Source organism: Lonchura striata, chromosome 27 (genome assembly GCF_050655825.1).
Source record: "Lonchura striata isolate lonStrDom1 chromosome 27, ASM5065582v1, whole genome shotgun sequence".
NCBI classification, from domain to species: Eukaryota; Metazoa; Chordata; class Aves; order Passeriformes; family Estrildidae; genus Lonchura; species Lonchura striata.
Genome location: NC_140729.1, coordinates 12,148,254 through 12,169,393, shown reverse-complemented (window position 1 = coordinate 12,169,393; position 21,140 = coordinate 12,148,254). Strand labels below are relative to the sequence as shown.

The following is a 21,140-nucleotide window of genomic DNA, read 5'->3' as shown; positions in this document are numbered from 1 at the left end:
TCCCTGTGCCCAGATGGATCAAGGCCAGTGCAGAAGGGGATTCCGAGCGGTCAGAGCTTCACCAGCACAGGCTGTGGAGGAGAGCACAGCTCAGCATGTGGTTCAAGCAGCTGCTTCTGAAATTCCTGTGGCCCGATGAGCACCAAAGAATTCACAGACTGACAAAGATCATCCCATTTCTCTGTGCTCAGTGTATGGGGGGCTGGTGGCTTTGCAAGCAACCCGCTGAGGTAAGGACCGAGGTTTGCCATGGAAAGCACATCCCTGCAGTTACAGTGGGGTGACAGACAATATGGGTTGGAGGCAGTCAGGGACTTGTTAAATCACATGCAGTCATTCACACAGGCAGACACAAACAAGCTCTTCTATAAACTGGGTTCCAGGAGATCCCACGGATCACCAGCTGATCCCATGGCCAGTGCTGGATGTTGCAGTCCTTACATGTTCCCACGGTATGTAATGTTGGTGAAGGTAGATGTGGCTTCTTTATATAAAGGGTTATGGGTCTGGAGAAAGAAGGAAGATGAAAAAGAGCATCATCACTTTGATGCTCTTTGCTTGGCATCTGCCTTTGTTCTACTTAACATCTGGGGTAACTGAGGCACTGTCTCAGCATGGAGTGGTGGATCCCTGTCTCCACTCAAGGCTTTGGATGAGCAGTTTAATGGCTCCCCATAAGTTTTTATGGGGCAGAATAGGGAAAAGCTGCTGTGGAGGAAAGGAAAAGCAGCAGGAGCTCAGGAGAGAGACCTCTTGAAAGAGCCTCCCATCCCATCCCATCCCATCCCATCCCATCCCATCCCATCCCATCCCATCCCATCCCATCCCATCCCATCCCATCCCATCCCATCCCATCCCATCCCATCCCATCCCATCCCATCCCATCCCATCCCATCCCATCCCATCCCTTTGCAGGGGGTTAGGAGATGGAGGAGAGGTGGGGGACAGGTACCGGTGCTGTCCCACCCCCTCCCTTGTGCTTGGGGTTCCTCAGTGCTTTCCAGCATCCTGTAGCAGGAGGGACTTTCTGCCTCACTCATGGGATGGAAACACTGCTGTGAGTAGTGAGTAAGGGGGTCATGTTGCTGACAGGTGCTTTGGATGTGCTGGAGGGGGGAAGATAATCTAGGACATCTCATATCACCTGTGCACAGCCCCTGAGAGCACAGCAGGCTCAGGGAAGGGGTGTCCCAGCTGGCAGTGTCACCTTGAGTCCTGGCTGGGACAATGTCCCAAGCTTTAAAGAGGAATGGGACAAGCTGGCCCTTAAGGACCATGTCATGGGACAACAGACAGCAGCTGGGCTCTCATGCCAGGAGCACTGGGATCTGGATCCTTCAAGGCAGAAGCTATAGGGTTTTGGGACTCCTGCCCAGCACACAATCCACTGCCCCTCACCGTGTCCCACTTGGCCCTGGCCTTCTCTTCCTCGAAATGGGCGAACTCACGGCGGTCATGGATGGTGATGAGGAGCTTCCATATGAGCAGGGCAGTGAGGCCAATGAGCAGGATGGCACCTGTCACTGAGAGCAGGACCACCAGGATGTCTGGCCCCTTTGGACAGTCTGGAGCAGAGAGGAGGGCAGGGTTAAGGAGAGCTCAGCACCCCCAGGGCAACTTAAAGCAGCTCTGGGGCTACCTGGCCATGGGTACATGGAGCTCCTTTGATCTTAGGAGGGCATCATCCTCCTCTGCCAGCAAGCATGATCCTCTATCCTGAGCACAGCAGGCTCTGTGAAGGAGGATCCCATCCATGGGGCACCTGTGCCAAAATACTTGAGCACCTGTCTGTAGGGTGGGGGTCTGTACCCAAGCCTCGAGCTAGATCAGGGGCATCACAGGTCCACCCACGTGGGGGGGTGACACCGGAGGCCAAGTCCTTGTGCTTGTGAAGTTTGCCCCAAACCACCAGCCCACTGTCACCCCACCCCAGCCTCTGGCCGTGTGTCAACACTGAATTGGCAAATGGGGGCAGGGAGATCTAGTGTGAGCCTCCGCTGTTCCTGCTCCCTCTGCACACTGACCCGGCCTTCACCCTGCTTCTCCTCTCCCATCTGGATGTGAGGCTGGGAAGTGTGGGCTGTACCCTGCCATTGGCAGACAGCTGCAGTGAGAGCTAGTGGCTGCCTTTATGGCCCTGCTACTGAAGGATCTGCAGCCACACACTCCCAGGCTCAGCTGAGGTCAGTGGAGACCTTGGGGCTGCTGATGGGAGCCTCTTCCTATCTGCTTCCCAAGAAACACCCCCCCCCCCCCCAAAGTCAAACACAGGATCAAGGCGGTGGGAAGGTTGAGCCCCCATCCTTGGCCTCAGTGAGGGGATGAAATAACTTAGGAAATGTGATACCTGAGAGGCAGGAAATCATGGCCCACTGGCACTGAGAAGGGGACAAAAAAGTTCTTTAATCCCTCTCAGCCCCCAGCTGTGGTGCCTCATGAGCCTGGCTGGAGTGGGAGATACAAAGGGAACTCAACATCCCCCTGTTCCACACAGAAACCCAGCACAGTACATTCTGCAGCCCCCAGCCTGAGCATGGCAGCTGGGTCTTACCAGGCTCCTCGATGACATAGAGGATGGAATTGCCACTGGAGTCCTCATAGTACTGGAACCTCATCACACAGTCATTCTCATCCTTATAGGTGCAGTTCACGGCATTCTTGCCCCTGTCACCTGCCAGAGGGAGAGGCTCAGAGTCCCCATGCTGAGGGGTGCACACACAGAGGGAAATCATGTGGCATACACAGCCCCCTGGATTACCACGTATTAGGACAGGGGTTGGGTCTCCTCTTACCCAGTTCCTGCACTGTCTCAATCTCATCACGGCACATGCGGCTGCAGGACTGCTGCTCCATTAGCTTTCCCCGCTCAAACTTCTTGCACTCCACACAATCCCTGTGGAAAAGGAGGGAGGTACCGTGAGCTTTTCCATGCTCTCCTCAGGGAACTGTCACACCTTTCAGTTTCAGGTTGTGGAAATCACAGCAGTCCCAACCCTACTGGGCTGCAGATAGTGAGAGCTCCAGCCTTCAGTGCTGCCCTTTGCAGCATGACCCTTTGCAGCTCTCTGCCAGCTCCCCACTGGAATATGACCTATCCCAGCTCCCTGCCAGCCCACAATGTGGTATGACCTGTCCCAGCCCTCTGATCTTTCTCACTTTTTGATGGTGCAGGCATCCGGGCAGGTGGGGCACTTCTCGCAGGTGTCTCCGTAGGAGCCGGGTTGGGTGCACTCGCAACGGCCGCACACACAGGAGCCATGGCCGCTGCACACCAGCCCATTGCTGGACATGCAGGTGTCAGTGCGCGTGGTGCAGTTGCAGTAGTCTCCTGTCCAGTCTGAGTTGCACAGACAATCCCCACAGCTGCACTGCCCGTGGCCTGGGGACAACCAAAAGGCATCAGAATTCTTAAGTGTCTCCACAGAGCCTGTTAGCAATTCCCCATATGGATTCCTATGAACCAGAGTGGCAGCTCACCCTCTGTGGCACTGCAAGGCAGAGTGGCCACCTAGGACAACTCCTTTGCACTGTCCTCGGGGTGGGACACAGAGAAGCTCACACCAAACCCAGACCTTCACCATGTCCTAAACACTCCTCTTATCCCACCCAAGCAAGATCAAACTCCCACATTTCAGGCTAAGCTGCCCCAGCTCCAGCAGCACCAACTGGAGATGCTCCTTTAGATCTGTCTCTGAGTAAGTCAAGTTCTTTCTGTGGCTTTGAATTTCAGATTGAGTCAGGACATCTGGCCCCAAGCCTGACTCCTTTCTCACGCCTGGACCAGACAGGGAAAGCTGACTGCTGGGAAAAGCCGTACACACGCTCACTGAGAATGGTTTAGTCAAACAGATAGACAGGCATGCTCAAATCCTGCCAAACCCTGGAGCTATTGGGATTGTGGTTTATTTCATCTCAAAGACGAGACACAACAAGTGGTGGAAACACTGTGAAGCTGCAGGCGCTGACCTGTCCTAAGCCCCGAGCACAGTGGGACACGTTGGGAATGCTGCTCCCTGTGAAGGATCAGCTGGGCACCGTCCTGGCCATGGCTTTGGAGGCACCGCATGTAAAATAAATGTATAACCCCATTAATGAGGAACTAGGGCTGAGTCACAGGAAAATAGTGCCACGCTGGGTGACAAGGCAAGGAAACAGACGGGTAGGCTGGGGAGAAGTGGCTCAATGGGGTCAGAGAGTTCAGGTTAATTAACAGCCCACCCTGGTCAGGGGCAGCTCTTCATCATTGCCCTTCACACATCCTGGGGACCTGCAGCCCTTGTTCAAACAGGAACAGGCTCCTTGAGGACAAGGACTACTGACTACTCAGGGTGGGGGAAACCCAGTGTTTTCAACCTCCATTATCAGCAGGATGTTAAGATAAAGGATCAATCTGAGCAGCACAGAGGCAGTGTGAGCCATGAAGTTGGCCTGAGGGACAGGTGGGATCAATTTGGGGACATCAGGGAGCAAGAATTGAGTGTCATCTGGCCCCAGGTTTTCACCTCATCCAGGCTGGGCTCCAGTGGAGTGGAATCAGCTTTGGCTACTGATGTTTTTCTGGAGATTTTCGGGATTTCAGCAGGAAAGTGGTAGCTTTTTTTTGTCACTCTATTAGCAGCTACCTATTCTGGGCTTAGAGAGGGAGGCTGGGGTTAGGAATGGGAGTGGCTGCCCCTCTTCCATTCCCTTCTTAAATCAGTTTTGGGGTTCTCTGCTCCTGGAGACAACGTGCCACAGTTTCATGCCTCATTCCTACGCATTGTCACGTCTCTCATACCCCTTAAATACATGAGATAGGCAGCGCATCGCAATTCATTCAGACCTTCAGTGTTTAATGGAGATGTGGGTGGAAGGAACCTTAAATGAAGGTTCCTGGTGGGTAAGAGGCCTTGGCATATCAGGACATTCGGAACTGCTGTTGGGATGGGGTTTCTGCAGGAGGGCTTCTTCCCTGGGAGGAGAACCAGAGAACCCAAGGACCTGGTCCTCTCTTTCCAGTACCGAAAGCAAATGGACTGGAGAGGGAAAGTCTGGGAACATGTGGCAGAGATGAATATTCAGGAGGGGAGATGCTGTAAGGCCAGCAAGGAGGGAGAATTTACTTCCCCAACACTTTTGCCAATAGGAAGTCTCCAGAACTGAGTGAAGGATAAAACCCACCTCTCCCCACCCCTCCCCCTCCACCCTGGGGTTTCCTCCTGGAGAGCAGTACTTCTGATGTGTTTGAGCTGTATGAGTCAAGCAAGGTCCCTGACCTGTACACCCCAGAACTGCTTCTCTTGGTCCCCACCGGCCCCACGAGACCTTCTTTTTAACCTGCTTCTTTTTATCCCCACTCCCAGCTCTCAGGTACAGGAGGTGATATCAGTGCTCAAAAGGTAGTAATTTCTCTTGCATCACTTCAGACCAGGGCTGGTGCAGGGACAGCTGAACAAGTCAGAGATGGGGACAACTCACAAGACAAGCCCCAAAATGACTGGTGTGTCCCTTGCCCATGATCTCAGACAGCCTAAACAGCCCTAAGCTGCCTCCCTGCCAAGCCCAGCACTCACCTGAGCACATCTGGCCCTTGAAGCGAACACAGGAAAAGTCGTCACACTCACAGTACTTGCCCGTCACCTTCCCAAAGTCGCTGCTGTGGCACACACACTGCCCGCAGATGCACTCGCCACGCTGGCTGCACAGGGGCTGGTCTGGCCGGGGGCTGCAGTTGTCCTGCTGTGAGGGGTTGTACTCCTCCTCCGAGCACTCGCAGTGTGAGCCCAGGCGCCCCGGGTTGCAGCGGCACACGCCGCACTCCAGTGTGCCATTGCCATGGCTACAGGACGGGCTGTTGGCCTCGGCGTGGCTCTCACAGGAGCACTCACAGTCAAAGTTCACCACCACCGTCAGGTTGTCCTTGAAGCCCACAGGTTTGATGGTGAAGGATTTTTGCTGCTCCTGGGGGCAGCCCCGCACTTTGGCCTCGATGCTGAAGCTCACCTGGAGGGCAAAGGTGTGTGTCTGGATATCAGTACCTGCTCCAGTCCATGCCCCAACTTAAGGAGATCAGAAATGGGAGCCACCAGTTCTCTTTGGGCTCATCAAAGCTTATCAAAGCTGTCCCAGCACAATGTGGGCTAGATAATGTGCTTGCCACAGTAACCAAGCAAATTTTAGGTTTGATATTAGGAAAAATTTCTTCACTGAGAGGTTTGTCAGGCTCTGGCACAGGCTGCCCAGGGAAGAAGTAAAATCACTGTCCCTGAAATTGTTCAAAAAAACCTGTAAATATGGTACTTAAGGACATGGTTTAGTGGTGGACCTGTCAGAGATTAGCTAATGGATGGACTTGATGTTCTTAGAGGGCTTTTCCAACCCAAAGGGCAGCAGCCCAGGTTGAGCTAGAGAGATCACAGAGTTTGCATCCAGCAGATTCAAAAAAGCATTCTCCTCCTTGCACCCACCCTGCTGGACCCCTCTCTGTCTACTGCTGAAATTCCAGGGTCCGTGTCACCTGGGAGGTCATGGGACAAGCACGTGGTGCTGGTGCAGAGCAACAGGTGACCTGGCAGTGCTGCTATGTAGAGGGGAGAAAAGCCAAGCCCATGCGTGGGATCCTCACCGTGTCCCCGATCTTGAGCCCCATGCAAGACTTGAGCCCAAGGATGACCTCGTTGTTGAGGCAGGTGGCATTGAAGGTCAGGGACAGCTCTTCAGGGAGGTCACGCACCTCCAGCTCCACTTTGGAGCGGATTTTCTAGGGAAGGAGAGAGGACTGATGAAGACACAGCACAGGCTGGGCAGGGCATAGCCCTGGTGAGGTCCTCCCCTGCCCCCAGGACCACAGTGATGCTCCCATGCACATGGGAAAGGTGCCAAGTGCCCCAAGTCTTTCTCAAGCCTCAACCATGTCATTGTCTACAGGGAAAAGTTTTCAAGACAGGAAAGGACAGGCAGTGAACACAGTGATCTCCTGCCCCCAGGGTGCCTGCACACATAGTTGGAAGCAGATGCTCACAGCTGTTCCAAGGAGGATGCTTAGGACTGGGGGAGCTGACAAATCTGTGGGTTATTGGCAGTGGGAAGCAGTGGCTGTTTTGTTAGGGAGAGTGTTGTTGTGGGGCCATCACACTGCACACTCACCCCATAGGAATCTACTATGAGCTGCAGGACGTTGCTGGAATCTCTGGACAAGGTGCCCACGGTTGTGCCTGGGATCAGCTCGCTGTAGTTCTGTAAGAATATCATAAACATGTTATGTTTGTGATGGGTAAATGTGCTATGGCTGGGCAAAACCCTATCCAGGAACATGGGAGTTTGATAGGACAGACCACCAAGCCATGTCCAGGTACCCATGGCCCACCAGCCCCCTAGGAGGGTGGCTTTGCAGCTGGTACCTGGTAGAGGCCAACAACCGTATCTGTGACAGCAAAGATCAAGTTGATATTCTTCTGTGAGAGTTTCTCAGTCATCAGGCCCAGAGAGGGATAGTCCTGGGGAAGAGAAGAGCTATAGCCTAGGAACATGTACACTCCACCACCTTGGTCCCCATCATGCTCTCCAACCATGGCTGAAACATCTTTCCTATCCCATGGGGACCCAACAAATGCTCTGTGCTCTCCACAACCCCATGCCTGGGTCAGGCTTTACCAGTGTGGTGGTGGCAGAGTAGAAATTATCCTTGTCGATGTGGCACTGGGCATCATTGGGCTGCATGATGCCAGCCAGCCGCCCGTCCAGTGCTATGTGGGTCTTCGCATCCGTGGTGAAGACAAGCAGATGGGAAGCATCATTCCTCCAGCCAATTTTTTCCTGCAGTGAAAAGCAGCTCCCAGTCATGTGTCAGCACATGCTGAGGGCAGTCCCATGTGCCAGCACCCCACTGCTGCCTTTGTGCCAGGGGGTCATGGCTTGGCCATAGAAACCAACTGTTGCACAGGGAACCAAAGCAATTGCTCTCACAGGGAAGTGCTGTGAAAGTGTAGGGTCTGGAAGGTGGGCATGGACTGCTCGTAGGTCGAAGATGAGTTTTAATTGGTTAGAGTGTTAATTAACGTGGCTAATGACTCAGGGATGCAAGATCTCCAGCAAAACCAAGGTGAAGGTAGAGGAGGTGTTGTCCCTTCTGGACTGGTCACTGCACAGCTGACATGGGATTGTTCCCGAGCACCTGCTCTGCTCCTCTCCCCTGTCATGATCCCATGAGCATCCCGCTCTTCCCTTGACTATTGGGCTGGAAATGTTTCACTTGAATGTTCACCCTTTACAGAAATCAGTCATACAACAACTCAACAAGGCTTATGATCATGTCCTGGAGGTATTGATTGGCCCCTGCCAGCCCACCTGGCCCAGCCTGGTGACCCTTTCCTGACCCCAGCCAGGCCTTCCTGCCCCTTACATCGCACACAGTGGCCTGGATGATGGCATCAAAGCCGCCCTCAGGTGCATCACGGTTCCGGGAGACACTCTGCTTCCGCACCTCCTCGTTGAAGCGAGTCACCTCATCCGTGAGCGACAAGACGTGTTTGTACCCAAACATGGGCAGGCAGGTTTCCCCAATCCTGTGGGAGGAGAGCATTCAGGGCACAAAGCTCATCAGGCTCTTCCAGCTTCCATTCCTGCCCTACAGCCATCCCACATCCCATGGTCCTGCCCAGGATGTGCTGGAGGGACCCAATGCCCTCCAAAGAGCCTGAGGCTGGTGAAGGACGTTTTAAATAAAATTAATGTTGAAGGGATACTGGGCTCAGGTCAGCTCCCAGCCTCAGTTCTGCTGGGATTTTTAGGAGTCATTTTCTTCCAGCCTCAATATTTCTTTTGAAAACATAACACAATTTTTTTCCCTCAAGAGCTTTCCTGTGATAATGATATTTCTAATTTAGACCTGCTCCTCCTCCCTGTGCCAGCAGAACACAGATTGCACCAAGGTTTAAACCCTGTCCAGAATCAGGCACCCACTTTCTCCACTCCCCTATTTTCCTCTCAGGCTCAACTGCACTCCTCTGCATACCCCGCTCCTTAGTAGCACAGGTGAACAGGGAATGGGGGATGAATTCAGTTCCTAACACCTCTGCCATTCCTTCCTCCTCACACTCTCTCTTCCAGCCTGTTGTCCTTCCCATGGGAGACAGCCTTTCAGGAACCTTTCAAACAAAGGTCATTCCTATGGGCTGCAGTTCTTGGCCAACTAAAGTGTATTTCCAGCCACATTTCAGTGATGTCCCATCAACTTCTGGCCCTTACAGGACTCCCTCAACCTGGACTTACTCATAGCAAGGGTTCTTGATGGCTTCTGGAGGAGATATGTACATGTATGGGGAAATGGGTTTGTCCACAAAGGCCCCGAAGCCGATGCGTAGGTTGCTAGTGAGCTTACGCATCTCACTGGCCAGTTTTGTGCCCAGGTTCTGGATGTTCCTCAGATCATCCTTCATTGAGTTAGACAGGTCCATGAGGTAGTAGATGTCCACAGGGTAATCTTCCACTTGACGCACTTGGACATGAAAGACCTGGGAGTCATCTGCAAAGTGACAAGGCAGTAGAGTGAGATCTCATCTCCTGGAAGGGGGAGGGGGGCTCACCACAGGATTAAGGGGGAGGGGTCAGCAGGAACCCAAGGGGATGGTTAAAAATTCTAGGAGGAGAATATTACCTTTAGACAGAGAGAAAAAAACCTTTAGTCAGGTGCTTGCACAGGAGATATGCTGTGCACCCCTTGGAAGTGTCCAAAGCCAGGTTGGATTGAACTTGGAGGAACCTGGTCTAGTGGAAAGTGTTCCTGCCCATGGCAGGGACTGGAACAGTATTGTCTTCAAGGTGCTTTCCAACCCCAAAACCATTCTGGAATTCTATGGTAGATGGGGGTTATGTCTCCTGTTCTCCTAAACTCTCAGTGCTGGAACATGAGCAGATCTTCTTGTCCAGGGTTGACCTCTCAAGATATCCTATAGGAATAGCTGGATGGAATGAGGGAAACCCCCAGTGTGCGGGCAGCAGGTCTTAAAGGGATCACAAGGCAGGCTGCAAGGCTTCTTCGGATTTCTCTGAGCTTCCAAGGACTCTGACCATTTTCTGCACCCTCCCCCATCCCAGTTCCCTTTCTCTCCTCTTGGGTCTCCCAGCCCCTCCTGAGAAAATTTTGGTGAAACATTTTCCATTTAAACAAAAACCTCCTTAGAAAGAACCTTCTGGGAAACATCCCAGTTTTGATGACTTTTGCACATTAAAAAAAAAAAAAAAAAAAGCTGAAAACACTTAGAGTTGACCTTTTCTTTCTGCATTTTTAAGAGACATAGGTCCTTTCTTCTGATCTTTGAAAAGGTTTATTTGAAACATAACCCAGGGCACAGTTGCAGCCTTGTCAGAACACCTCACATGTTCAGAAAAAAAGGCCTTAACTAAGCTTAAATTATTATTAATTTCACATTTCTGTCTAAATCTGCATGCCATGTTCTTTCAGGATGAAGAAAGTTTCAAAATTTATGACAGCCCAAAAATCTCCATCCCCTCTCCAGCTGTGCTGGGAACCCACCATAGAGCCAGGAGTCCCATTTTTGTGCTTAGAGAGCAGCTGTTTGTCCTCACTGAGCTGAAACCATGAGGATCCTGAGCTTGTGGGACATGAGTTGTGACCTGTCCAGCTTGTATCCTTCATGATTTGGTCTTGGTTCATGAGCCAAGGCAGATGGCTTATGCCAAACCTTCTTGGTTTGGCAAAGATGGTATCAAGCTGGGGGTCTCTCCTCTTTATTCCAAGGAAGAGGGATCTACAGCACTCAGAGCAGCATACTCACCTGCCTCCTGACAACAACCTTTAGACCTAAAGAGAACAAAAGCCACTTAGAAGCACCATGTCCTGATTGTGTGGGGATTCCTCTGCCTGCTATCCTTCCAATGGGGCAGGATTCCTCCTGCCCATGCCCAGGGATGTACACAGAGTCCCTGTACCCTATAGTTTTGCCTCCTGCCTAGCATCCTTGAAACTCCTGAATTCTGGAAAAGGACCAGAGCAGTTAATTGGCTCCAGCCTGCCTGGCTGAGCAGAGCCTGGGATATTACAAGGATCTGGTGGCAGCCCAACCCTGATAGCTGCTCTGTGGCTCGTTAGGTATGAGCTGACTTCCATGCAGGCATTCTGAGCACAGCAGCAGTGCCTCAGGTCGGAATGGCTTTATAACATACCCCATGTGTTGTTTAAGTCACATCCTATCCTGCCTCTCAAATACCTCAGGATTGAGGCAAGAGAATGAACACAATGATCAGAGAGCTCAACTGCCCACCAGAGATGTTCTGGAGGATTCTGTGCTGCCAGCAGCTTGGCCTTGACCCCGAAGGACACAAAACCACCCTGGCCAGTGAGGCAGCGTGATGGCTCTGAGCCCTTTGTGTTATTCCCACTGCATCTCCCCCTTTCTGCAGCAGTCTGGGGGCTCTTACCTGGCCGCAGGTTCAGCTGTATTCTCTGGGGGCTCATCTGGGTGGTGGTGGACCCCCCTGAGCCCTTGTTGCTGAGGGGCCGGTCCTCCAGGATGGTGACACTGCTGCTGGGGAACTCGATGTGGTCCTGCCCGCAGCCATTGTGCAGGAGGTTGGCATGAAGGTCACAGCGAGGGGCTGAGTGTGCCCAGACCTGCAGGGGAGGGACACGGTCAGGAGTCTCCCAGGACTATGCTGGGAGAAGGAGAAAGGTCCCCACCTTTTCCCTGGAGAGCCCCTGCTTTGTCATGTCTAACTCCAGAATAGGATCAAAGGCTTCTTGGCGCACACGGTCTCTTGCCTGAGGAAGGCAGCAGACAGAGGGGATTTGTGATCAGCAGCTCCTGCTGGAGCAACTCCTGCAGAAGCCCATCAGCCCTTGCCAAGGAATGATGGATAGCATATCCCTGCCAACCTCCTCCTGACTCCTGGCAACTAGAGCCTTAGGTTTGGGTTTTGGCAGAGCTAAAAGGAAATCCTATCTCTCTGGGATGGCTAGAGAAGGGTGTGGCAGAATGTGATCATGGCAAGCTGGGTAGAGGCAGTGTGGGACTTTTAAAATTATTTATTACTTTGACAAAAGACAAATAACCTTTCCCCCCATTTTTCCAATATGGGCCCTCAGAAATCCTGCCATGAGCAAGGAGTGTGTCCACTGTGGGTGAGCTCATTGCACAGAGCAGTGCTCAGTTCCTGTCTGGAAGTGGATCAGACTTATCTCCAGCTCTCCAGCTTCCTAATGGATGGAGCCAACCAGGGAAAGGAGCACCAAAAAAGGAGTGAAAGAGTGCAAAGGCACTGAGGCTGCGGGAGAAGTCTTGAAAAGCCTGTCAGGGATAGGAAGCACAAAGTGTGGAGTCATGGTAAGCTCCAGCCTTGTCCCTCCTTTCCTAGAAAGATTCTGGCTCCTCATCCTTATCACAGAGCATTCAGGAGGGTTCCTATTCTTTGGTTGCTTATGAAGACAAATATGGGAGGAATTTGTCTCCCAGCCCAACACTTCTGTGATCTGCTGCCTCATATTCCTGCTCAGGAAGCACCCACCCTCCCCTCCAAAGGGATTCTTTATCTCCCTCCCTCAGCCCAAATCTTTTTATATTAGAATCCTCCAGCAGAGGACCACAACAGCCTCTTCCTACAGCAAAGGGAGGTGGCACAAGTCCTGGTGGGGCTGGTTCAGTGCCCTTCCTGCTCCTGGGATGCTGGAATCCAGTGCTGAGCCTTCCAGTGCTAGAGAAATTCCCATACAGGATATCAACTGCCCTGAACTGGGTTCAAGCTGGTTGAACCCAGGGATGAATTTGTATGCTTTATGCAAATGAGTCGAAAACCACAAATGGTGTCAGGAGGCCCTGGCTGGCCCACGGCCCTCTGGAAACTGTGGCCAAGCAATGGCCAAAAAAAACATCAGCAGGCGTGTTCCTACCCTGCCCCCGCCTAGACAGTGTGCTGACAGAGAGGAGGACGAGTCATTCCTCCAAATTAGCTCCCTCACACTCACCCACCCATAAGCTTACTACACAGGGCTCCGACTGTGGGAAGGGGTGGCTTGTTCACTCCAGATCCCATCAATCATCACGTACATTCCAGTCAGGGAAATCACTGGAAAAATATGTGGGTGAAAGGCATGCTGGGCAGGTGGGTTTTAACCATGATGCTCAGTAATACCTGGAGATCCTAGGGAGCTCCCAGAACCTCCGAGGCCTCATGGCACCTTATGGGATTAGCAGCATCATTCCTGCTGTGAGATTTCCATGGAGGAACTGTTTAATCCCAGGGCTGCATCCTTCCCTTTCTTTGAAGCCCTAAATATAGTGACTGACTCTAGACTTTCAGGAGCCTCTCCAACAACAAAAACTACCACAAAAGTGGGACATTTGGCTACAAGGCCCTGGCAACCCCCAGTTTTTGATCCCTGGCTCTGCCACTTTGCTGACTCAACACCTGGGGCACAGCCCCTAGTTAGGAGTGACCTAGAGGTAGCCCAAGCTTGGTGGTGACAAACTCATAGCACAGGAATTTCATCCATGAGAAACACATTCCCTGTCAGTACAGACCTGATGGCATCAGCTCCCTACACAGAGATGTGGGGAGATGTGTGCACACTCTCTATCCCAACCATCCCACAGCCCTTCCCAGAGACGTTCACCAGCTCTCCCTGCTCTCTGTCCCACTGCAAAGCAGACATTTGCTCATGCTCCCTTCAGAATAGGAAACCTGATTATTTTATCCCAATTACTGCCTCCAGAGCTGATTAGTGAGGGCAGAGTCAGGCAGGGCTCTGGCAGAGCCAATTCCATCCCTGAGCTCCCAGGGTGGCCGCCTGTGGCAGCCTGTTTTCATCTCGGACACAACCACATGCAGCATCAGCTTCTCTTCAGGACAGCTCTTGGGAGCACTCAGAGCACAGATACCACCACAAATTAAGCTAAAAACTCCCAGCAGCTTCTCTGAAATCTAAATCTGGTCCAGTCTAGCCTCCAAGAGACCCAGAGTGGGTAACATTTTGGGTGGGTGAGACCCTGAAGGATCTGTCACAATAATCTCCAAAGGGATTTTAGGGATACGTCTCAGTGTTACAGCTTGGCTGGCTTTTTCCAAAACAGCAGATGAGGACATCTATTTGTTAGTAAGATTGGTCAAGTGCGGTGGTGTGTCAAGGTTTCTGAAAAATAAATAAAACTCAGCTCTGTTCTTGATTAATGCTCAGGGGGTCAGTGGTCACAAGAGACCACAAAGAAATCCTTCTCCAATCCAAAACCCGACAGAGCAGAGTAAATCATCACTCCAGGCTCCTTGGGAAGGCAGTGTCAGTGGAAAAGGGCTGTAGTGGGAGCAGAAGGAGCACAAATATGGGCACTGTCCCTTTAAAAATGGGGGTGGGGGGGGGGGTGCAGTATCAGAACCCTCTCCCACCGCAGGGAAATTAAACAAACCCACACACAGAAAATACCCTCATTTGCTAAATTAAGACATTGCGGTCCAGATGTTGGAGGCAGAGTTGCTGAGTAGAGTGTGCAGCCCAGCTCTCTGGGGGCTGGGCCTAGCAGCAGGATGGCTCCCTCACTCTTGTTGTGTCTGCCTGGGAGCACAGCTCAGAGCAGCACTGGAAATATTTCCTTTTTTGGAAACCTTTACTGATCTGGAGGAAAAAAAGCCCATCACGGCTCCCTCTGCATTGTCAAATCATCAGTGCAGCCCAGGATCAGTGGCTGGGAAGGAAGAGCCCAGCCCAGCTACTGAGGGGGAATGGAGAGGGAAGCAAGGCCTTATCAAGCTGCATGTTTCAGCCACTCCTTGCGGGAGATAAGATTGGCACAAACATCTCTATTAACACCACATGCCAAGCTGCCAAGATCTGTTGGGCACATCAAGCCAGAGGCCTACCCTCTGGATATGCATTGATCCCAAAGCATTAGACAACTGCTGGCATGATCCAGCAGTTTTCCAGCTTGGATCACTTTTCCCAGATCTTTTCCAAGTCCCAGTAGGCATTATGGGCACAGTTGCAGCTGACAGAACTGGGTCTCCAGAAGGAGAAAACAAGGAAAGCCTTGAGGGTTTAATCACCTTTCCCCATCCCCATCACCTCCCTTGGCTCTGCCCTGAGGTTCCTCTCCCATCCCCTTGGGAAACTCCCTCCTCTTACCCAATGGATTAACCCCCAGGGCAGCATTTTTGGAGGGCAACGTGGCAGATCTGCTTGGCTCTCACCTACCCAAACCGGATGATGTGAGAGCCACAGCTCAGCACTCACATCCACTTTAGCTCAGCAACCAAAACCAGGCACCTTGTCTTCTCCCCTTATTTCTAATGAGAAAAGACTTTAAAACCCAGCCATTAACTTCTGATGAGTATTTTCAATTCCTCCTTGCAGGCCTTCCAGGCCCCTTTTCCTTTTCAGCCCTTCCAGGAATTAGGCTCCTTCAACCAGTGCTTTACAACAGGTTTCCAAGAAGCAAAAAGAAAGCAAACCAACTTTTTAAATGTACATTATTTGAAAGATAAAGTCAATTCCTAGTAGAAACACCACAATTTCCCAGCCAGCTCAATGTAGGTCCCACCAACACACTCGGAGATAAGAGGCATATTTTTGGAGCAGGGCAGAAGCAGTGCCCACTGACCAAGTGCCTTGATCTGAGGTCTCAGCTAGGTGCCACCAAGGAATCTGTTTAGATATAGTGAGAACAGATGGAGACTGAGCTTGTGGCTGTAACCTAGACTCATCCCAAAGGTTCTTCCCTTCCTTTACATCCCCTGCCCTTCTCAGGGCCCTGCTCAGGCCCCAGCTCTTACCTCAGCAGAGCACCAGGCACAGAGGGGACTGACAGCCAGGCACTGCTTGCAAGAGTTCACCCCACGGGTGGTGCAGATGTTGTCCCCTGAAACAGCAAAACAGAGCAATACAGCCCACAGAACCCAAACTCACTTGTGCTCAGCCACCAGCTTCTGAGCACCAGAGCCCCACCAGGACCCTTCTCTATCCCTGTGCCCATCTGGAAACCCTGGATGTTGCCTCCTTGCTCTCTCCAGCCTGGTATGAGCTAAGCTTCATCTTGCCCAAGGCTGAGCATCATTCCCTACCTCCCAGCTCCTCAATGGGTCCTCTCACCCCTGCAGCATCACATGGGTGTTGGAGTGAAGCCCCCTGGCAGGGGGTTCATGTATCCTTGCCGACACTCCTGCAGACACTTTGGGGCAGCAGGAGTAGAAAGAGTGAATTCCCAAGGGTGCAGGATGGTACCCACAGCCCCGCCAGGGATTGTCTGCCTCTTCCCATCACCTTGACCCAGGGTGGTTTTTGACACCTTGAGCAGACACTAAACTCAGTGGCTGGTCTTGGCTTGGCTTCAAATCCAGGGAAAGGAGAGGAGTGAAACAGTACAGGTCCAGAAATGTGCTGGTGGTAGTTGGCACCAATGTCCCAGGAAAGCTTGGGCTCTGTCAGTTGCTGTGGAGACTCTGGGAGATACCTGCTGCTAGCAGTCTTGAAGGTCAGAGGCCAGTGAGCCTGTGGGGGAGAATTAAAGGGCCACAAAATGCCCGTGGAGCTCAGGGGCAGGAGGAGCTCCTCTGACACAGACCAGAGTGGGCAGCCCTACAGTTCCTGCTGCCAACGGCTGATGTGACAGGTGGCTGGGACATCGCTGCCATGGTGTCACCCTTGGCTCTTCTTTCCTCCTGGGCACAAGCATCTTGACAGTTTTAGGATTCCCTGGGCAGAGAAAACTGCAGCCAAGTACCCACTTGGCTGGGACACGCTGCAGCCTAGGGAGCCTGGGGGATGCTCGTTGGGAGTAGTGTGCACTAGAGCCTCTCCCTCTGCCCTGTATGCCCCTATGGTTGCTCAGCACTGTCCCAGCAGTGTCCCACAACCACAGGAAATGGAACACAAAGCAGAAAGAGGAAATGGTGAAACAACATCATCAGATCTTTGAGCAGAACCACAACACAGCACTGTGAACTCCTGCCAGGGAGTGTACACATGAGTTCACACCTGTGTGTGTGTGTTTGCATGAATGTCTATCTGAGGGTAGTGTCACAGGCTGTGGCTGTCCCAGGGGCCAGTGGCTGCTTGGGGATGTGCCCCAGAGCATCCCCATCGCAACTCTGATACCTGCAGCTCCCCCTTGTCCCAGACTAAACCAAAGGCTGAGCCCAAGTGCTTTGCTTAGCACCAGTTTTGGGGTGGCACCCATGCCCAGAACTCTCATCATACCCTGAAATACCTGGCTCCATGTGAGGATGGGACAGATTTTAAATGTAACATTGCCCAAAAGAGTGACACGTTGGTCTCTGGTGCTTCCTGCCACCTCAGCAGTGTGCCAGCAGCAACACTGATCCTTGGGTGGACAGGGCTAGGAAGAGGGAAGGCAAAAGGCTCTCTGAAAACAGCAACGACAACATCACCTCCCACGACTCTCACTGGCTCCTGCTGCGTCCATGTGAAATCCCTTCTGCCCTGCCAAGTGCCGGTGGCTGCAGCCAGAGCATGTGCCATGGATTTGTGCTGTGCTGTGCAGCTGGGAGCCAGCTCAGCCCTCTGGGAAGTAGGGAGGCACTGCCCAGACAGCTCTCAGGGATAGGACAGGCTCCTGTTTAATGCCAGTGTGGATTTTGTCCTGTCATGGTGGGTTTTATCTGGTTTAGTCATCTGGCTCTGCCCCAGCACCTACCTTGCTGGGGAAGGGCAGAGCTGGCAAGGACTCCATGGGGATTCCAGGACGTGGGACTCACCAGTGCAAATCCTGCCTCAAACAGGTTTTCCCTGTGACTTGACCTAGTCCCTCAGCCACTTCCTGCCTCAGTTTCCCCTGTGCAGTGTTAACCCTGCTCTCAATGAGATCAGGTTCCACTAAAACTCCATGTGAAGGATTCCAGGGTCATGTCTGCTGGCAGAGCCCCAGGGTGCCTCCTCATGCTGTGAAATCTGATCTTGTGGCTAAGGAGCCCCAGAACTCTCTAAGCTCATCTGTTCCTCACCATTTGGTGCAAATTACCTCCTGCCTGTGTGCAGCCCCTGGACCCTGAAGGTTTCCTTTCCTCTCCTTCTGCTGCCACCCCAAAGCCCAGGGATCCTTTATCTGGCATCCCCTCTCTTTGTAAATCCAGTCTTCTCGTGGATTTTGGAATGAAGGACATAGACCTAGGCAGAGCACTGTCATGGCTGGGGAGCTGCACCTGGGCTCAGGTGGGGCTACAGTTGGGAAGTCCCTGTGGGAGGGATTTTGCCATTCCCAAGGCTGCCCTGGGGTCTGATGTCACATCATGCCACCACGCCATTGCTGGTGGCTTTGCCTGGGGGGTCCCTGGAGGTCTGTATCTGCTCCCAGATTCACACAGCCCTGTGGTCCCTATGGTGTCCATCACTCCATAACCAAGACACTTTCCTGGGGATGGAGGACCCTTCCCTTCCTTGGAACCAATCTCCAGCACTGCACAGGGCCATTCCTGGCTGCATTTCCATGGGGCTGGATGGAGCAGGGCCTGGGCAGTTATGACCATCCAAACATGAAGTTGGTCCTGCTGTGAGCAGGCAACTGCACACCCCCAACATGGGGAAATGTTCCTTTTTTGGCATTCCCAGGACCGTTTGTATGGCTGGATGCAGGGATGCAGTGTTGGGAGAGTTTTGTGAGAGCAAGGACCTTGTAAGGATGTTGGAACAAAAGCACAGATGGGTGGAAGTGGAGGATATGGAGGAGGTGGAGGATGTGAAAGATGGGAAAGATGCTGCAGCTGGAGTCCTCTAAGGTTTTGGCCCTGTGAGTGCCTGGCAGTCCTTCCCAGACTCAGACACTACCTGGCTGTGAGCAGCTCAACACCATCCCAGTACAGCCTATACTGACAAATTCTGTATTTTTTGGTGACTTTTTTCCCCATCTTTGGAGTTTTTTTTTTTTCCTAGCCATAAAAACTAATACACCCAAGTACAAAACCTGCATTTTTAAACCATGATAGCAGCTGCTCTCACACAATGAGCTGATCCTAAAGACTCCAATTTTTGAAAAAAAGCAATCTTAAACTAATATTAAATGAAAGAAAAACACACCACCGCATTGAACTACAAGGAAATGGGAGATAAACTGCACAGAATGATGGGAACCACCCATCTGGGGCTAGGCAGAGCTGTGGTCCTCAGAGAGGTGAAAACAGGGAATCCCAGACTGGTTTGGGTTGAAAGTGACCTTAAAGCCCATCCAGTTCCACCCCCTGCCATGGGCACAAACACCTTCCACTAGCCCAGGTTGCTTCAAGCCCCATCCAATCTGGGATTGAATTTAGGGAAATAATGCACTTGAAGCACCCCAGATATCTGTGGCTCAGCATCATCCTGTCCTGACTGGAGAAAATTACTCAGTCCCAGTGTAACCTCTGTGTGGTGCAGGAGCAGCCACACACTTTGTTTTCCCCCTCTGCCAAATTGAGCAAGAATGAGCACAGAGAAACCCTGATAAAGACATTTGAGGAAACTTGATAAATGTACAAACCACATCCTCTCCAGCCTTTCCGTTTGACTAAGTGATAAGAAGCTGGGCTTTCTTGGCAGATCCCCACCCTACCATTCTGGGGGTGTTTTTTCTCTCGAACCTTTCCCTTCCTGCCAGTGTCTTCCTGGGAATGGGATGCCCCAAACTGAGCACAGGCACCAGAGATATGTGCACAGCCCCAAACTGCAGCTCTATGAATTCAAACTCTTGCAGGGGTTATCCCATGTCCTGTTCTAATGACAGCTCCATCCGGCAGCAAATCAGAGCCTCAGGCTGTTCCTGGGAATTCACTAAAACCTGGAATTCTTTAGACAGAACAATGTTGCTCCAAATCCCAAGTCTAGCCGTGAAAACAATGTGACCAATTTATAAATCACCATTTTTAAATTTCCTTTCAGGCCTAGTCATTAGGAACACACCTGGAGAGGACATAATGCTTTTCCAGGCTTTTCTGTACCTCTGACATTTGAGAACTTTTTAAAAATACAAACTACATTTATCCTGAGATCATATGATGCCAGAAATCAGATTTCTTAAAGAAAAGCATCAAAAAAACCATGAGAAAAATAACACCGGACAGCAATGCTGGCATAATTCCCCCCGCCCCCCCACCCGCACCCTTAAAGTGTCCTGACACTGGGAGGGATTACTTGACATGATTTCTCCCAGAGAATTTCTGTTTATAAAGGATGAAGCCCAAGTCACACCCCAGTCCTTGCATTATAAACTAGTAACCAGAGCCAAACACAGAGCAGGTAGATCCAGTAAGATCTACCACATCCAGTAAGAATAACCCACTAAAGTATGTCTTGATTCTTTAACATAGAAGTTCCTGGCCCCGACCCAGATGAAGCCCAACCGGCCTGAGCAGTGCTTCCTATGTGGGAATGCGCTGCAGCTCAGGCTGCCAGCTCCCCCTCCGAGTGATTTTCCCATGAAATCACAGACCCTGGGAATGCAGAAAGTCCTGGGATTTGTAGAAGTAACAGGCAACATCTTCACTAAATGGCTATAAGCAGTGACAGAAGCGACAGAGTTAACCTACCCCAGCTGCCAGTAGCGCAGAGCAGCAGGATCCCGAGTGTCACGGAAAGTTGATCCATCTTGTCTGAACCCCGGAGTGGGGGGACGGCTTGGACCAGCCCCTCCATGAGTGATGGGCAGCGGCTCTGGAGTAGCTGGAGGCTTTTAGCGGCTGAGGGGGTGAATCACAGGGCTGGGTGAATGACACACACGGCGAGTGGGGCGGCTGGAGGAAACTGCTGCCTCGTCACTTCGGAGTCCGTAGTGTCCCCGCCCGCTCTGCCGCCAGCTCTTTATGAGGTTTTCGCTCTCTCGGCTTAAACAAGGACCAAATAAACCCTGGCAGCGAGTCCTCCCTCGGCACTGGTGACCTGCAGCCCCGGAGCTCGTAACAGGCTCTTTCACATAGACTCTTCCGCCTGGCTTTAATTCCTTACAAAACCTTGCTCACTCCTTCCTTTTGTTAACTATTGAAAGGCAGCTGGTTTTAAACCCCGTCTGAACTGCTGGAGTTCAAGGATTCAAGGAGAAATAGAGGAAATGTACATTAATACGAAAGTGTGGGTTCTCAGCTCCCTCACCTGAGAGGGAATATCCCTGCTAAAGCAGAGCTGGGAGCTGAGGGAGACCCAGCCAGGAAGTGCACCTGATGGAGCCAGTAGTTTGGAT

General features: G+C 51.9%; 1 protein-coding gene across 3 annotated transcripts; it reads right to left on the bottom strand.

The window, feature by feature from the left end:
- Positions 1–171: 171 nt before the first annotated feature.
- Positions 172–20,898, bottom strand: ITGB3 (integrin subunit beta 3). 3 transcript variants are annotated; one of them, XM_021542300.4, is made up of 15 exons: positions 20,494–20,898; positions 15,754–15,839; positions 11,419–11,611; positions 9,250–9,502; positions 8,381–8,543; positions 7,633–7,794; positions 7,380–7,475; positions 7,126–7,215; positions 6,605–6,739; positions 5,553–5,982; positions 3,157–3,379; positions 2,793–2,893; positions 2,552–2,671; positions 1,399–1,565; positions 172–506 (listed from the first exon to the last, which is right to left on the bottom strand). In XM_021542300.4, the coding sequence occupies exons 1-15, from the start codon at positions 20,597–20,599 to the stop codon at positions 438–440; spliced, it is 2,394 nt and encodes a 797-aa protein (XP_021397975.3). In that variant the 5' UTR covers positions 20,600–20,898; the 3' UTR covers positions 172–437. The 3 variants fall into 3 exon arrangements, with proteins under 3 accessions (XP_021397975.3, XP_085418280.1, XP_085418279.1); XM_085562154.1 differs by lacking the exon at positions 15,754–15,839 and having other exon boundaries at positions 20,494–20,558; XM_085562153.1 differs by lacking the exons at positions 172–506; positions 1,399–1,565 and adding an exon at positions 2,348–2,445 and having other exon boundaries at positions 20,494–20,738.
- Positions 20,899–21,140: the final 242 nt, after the last annotated feature.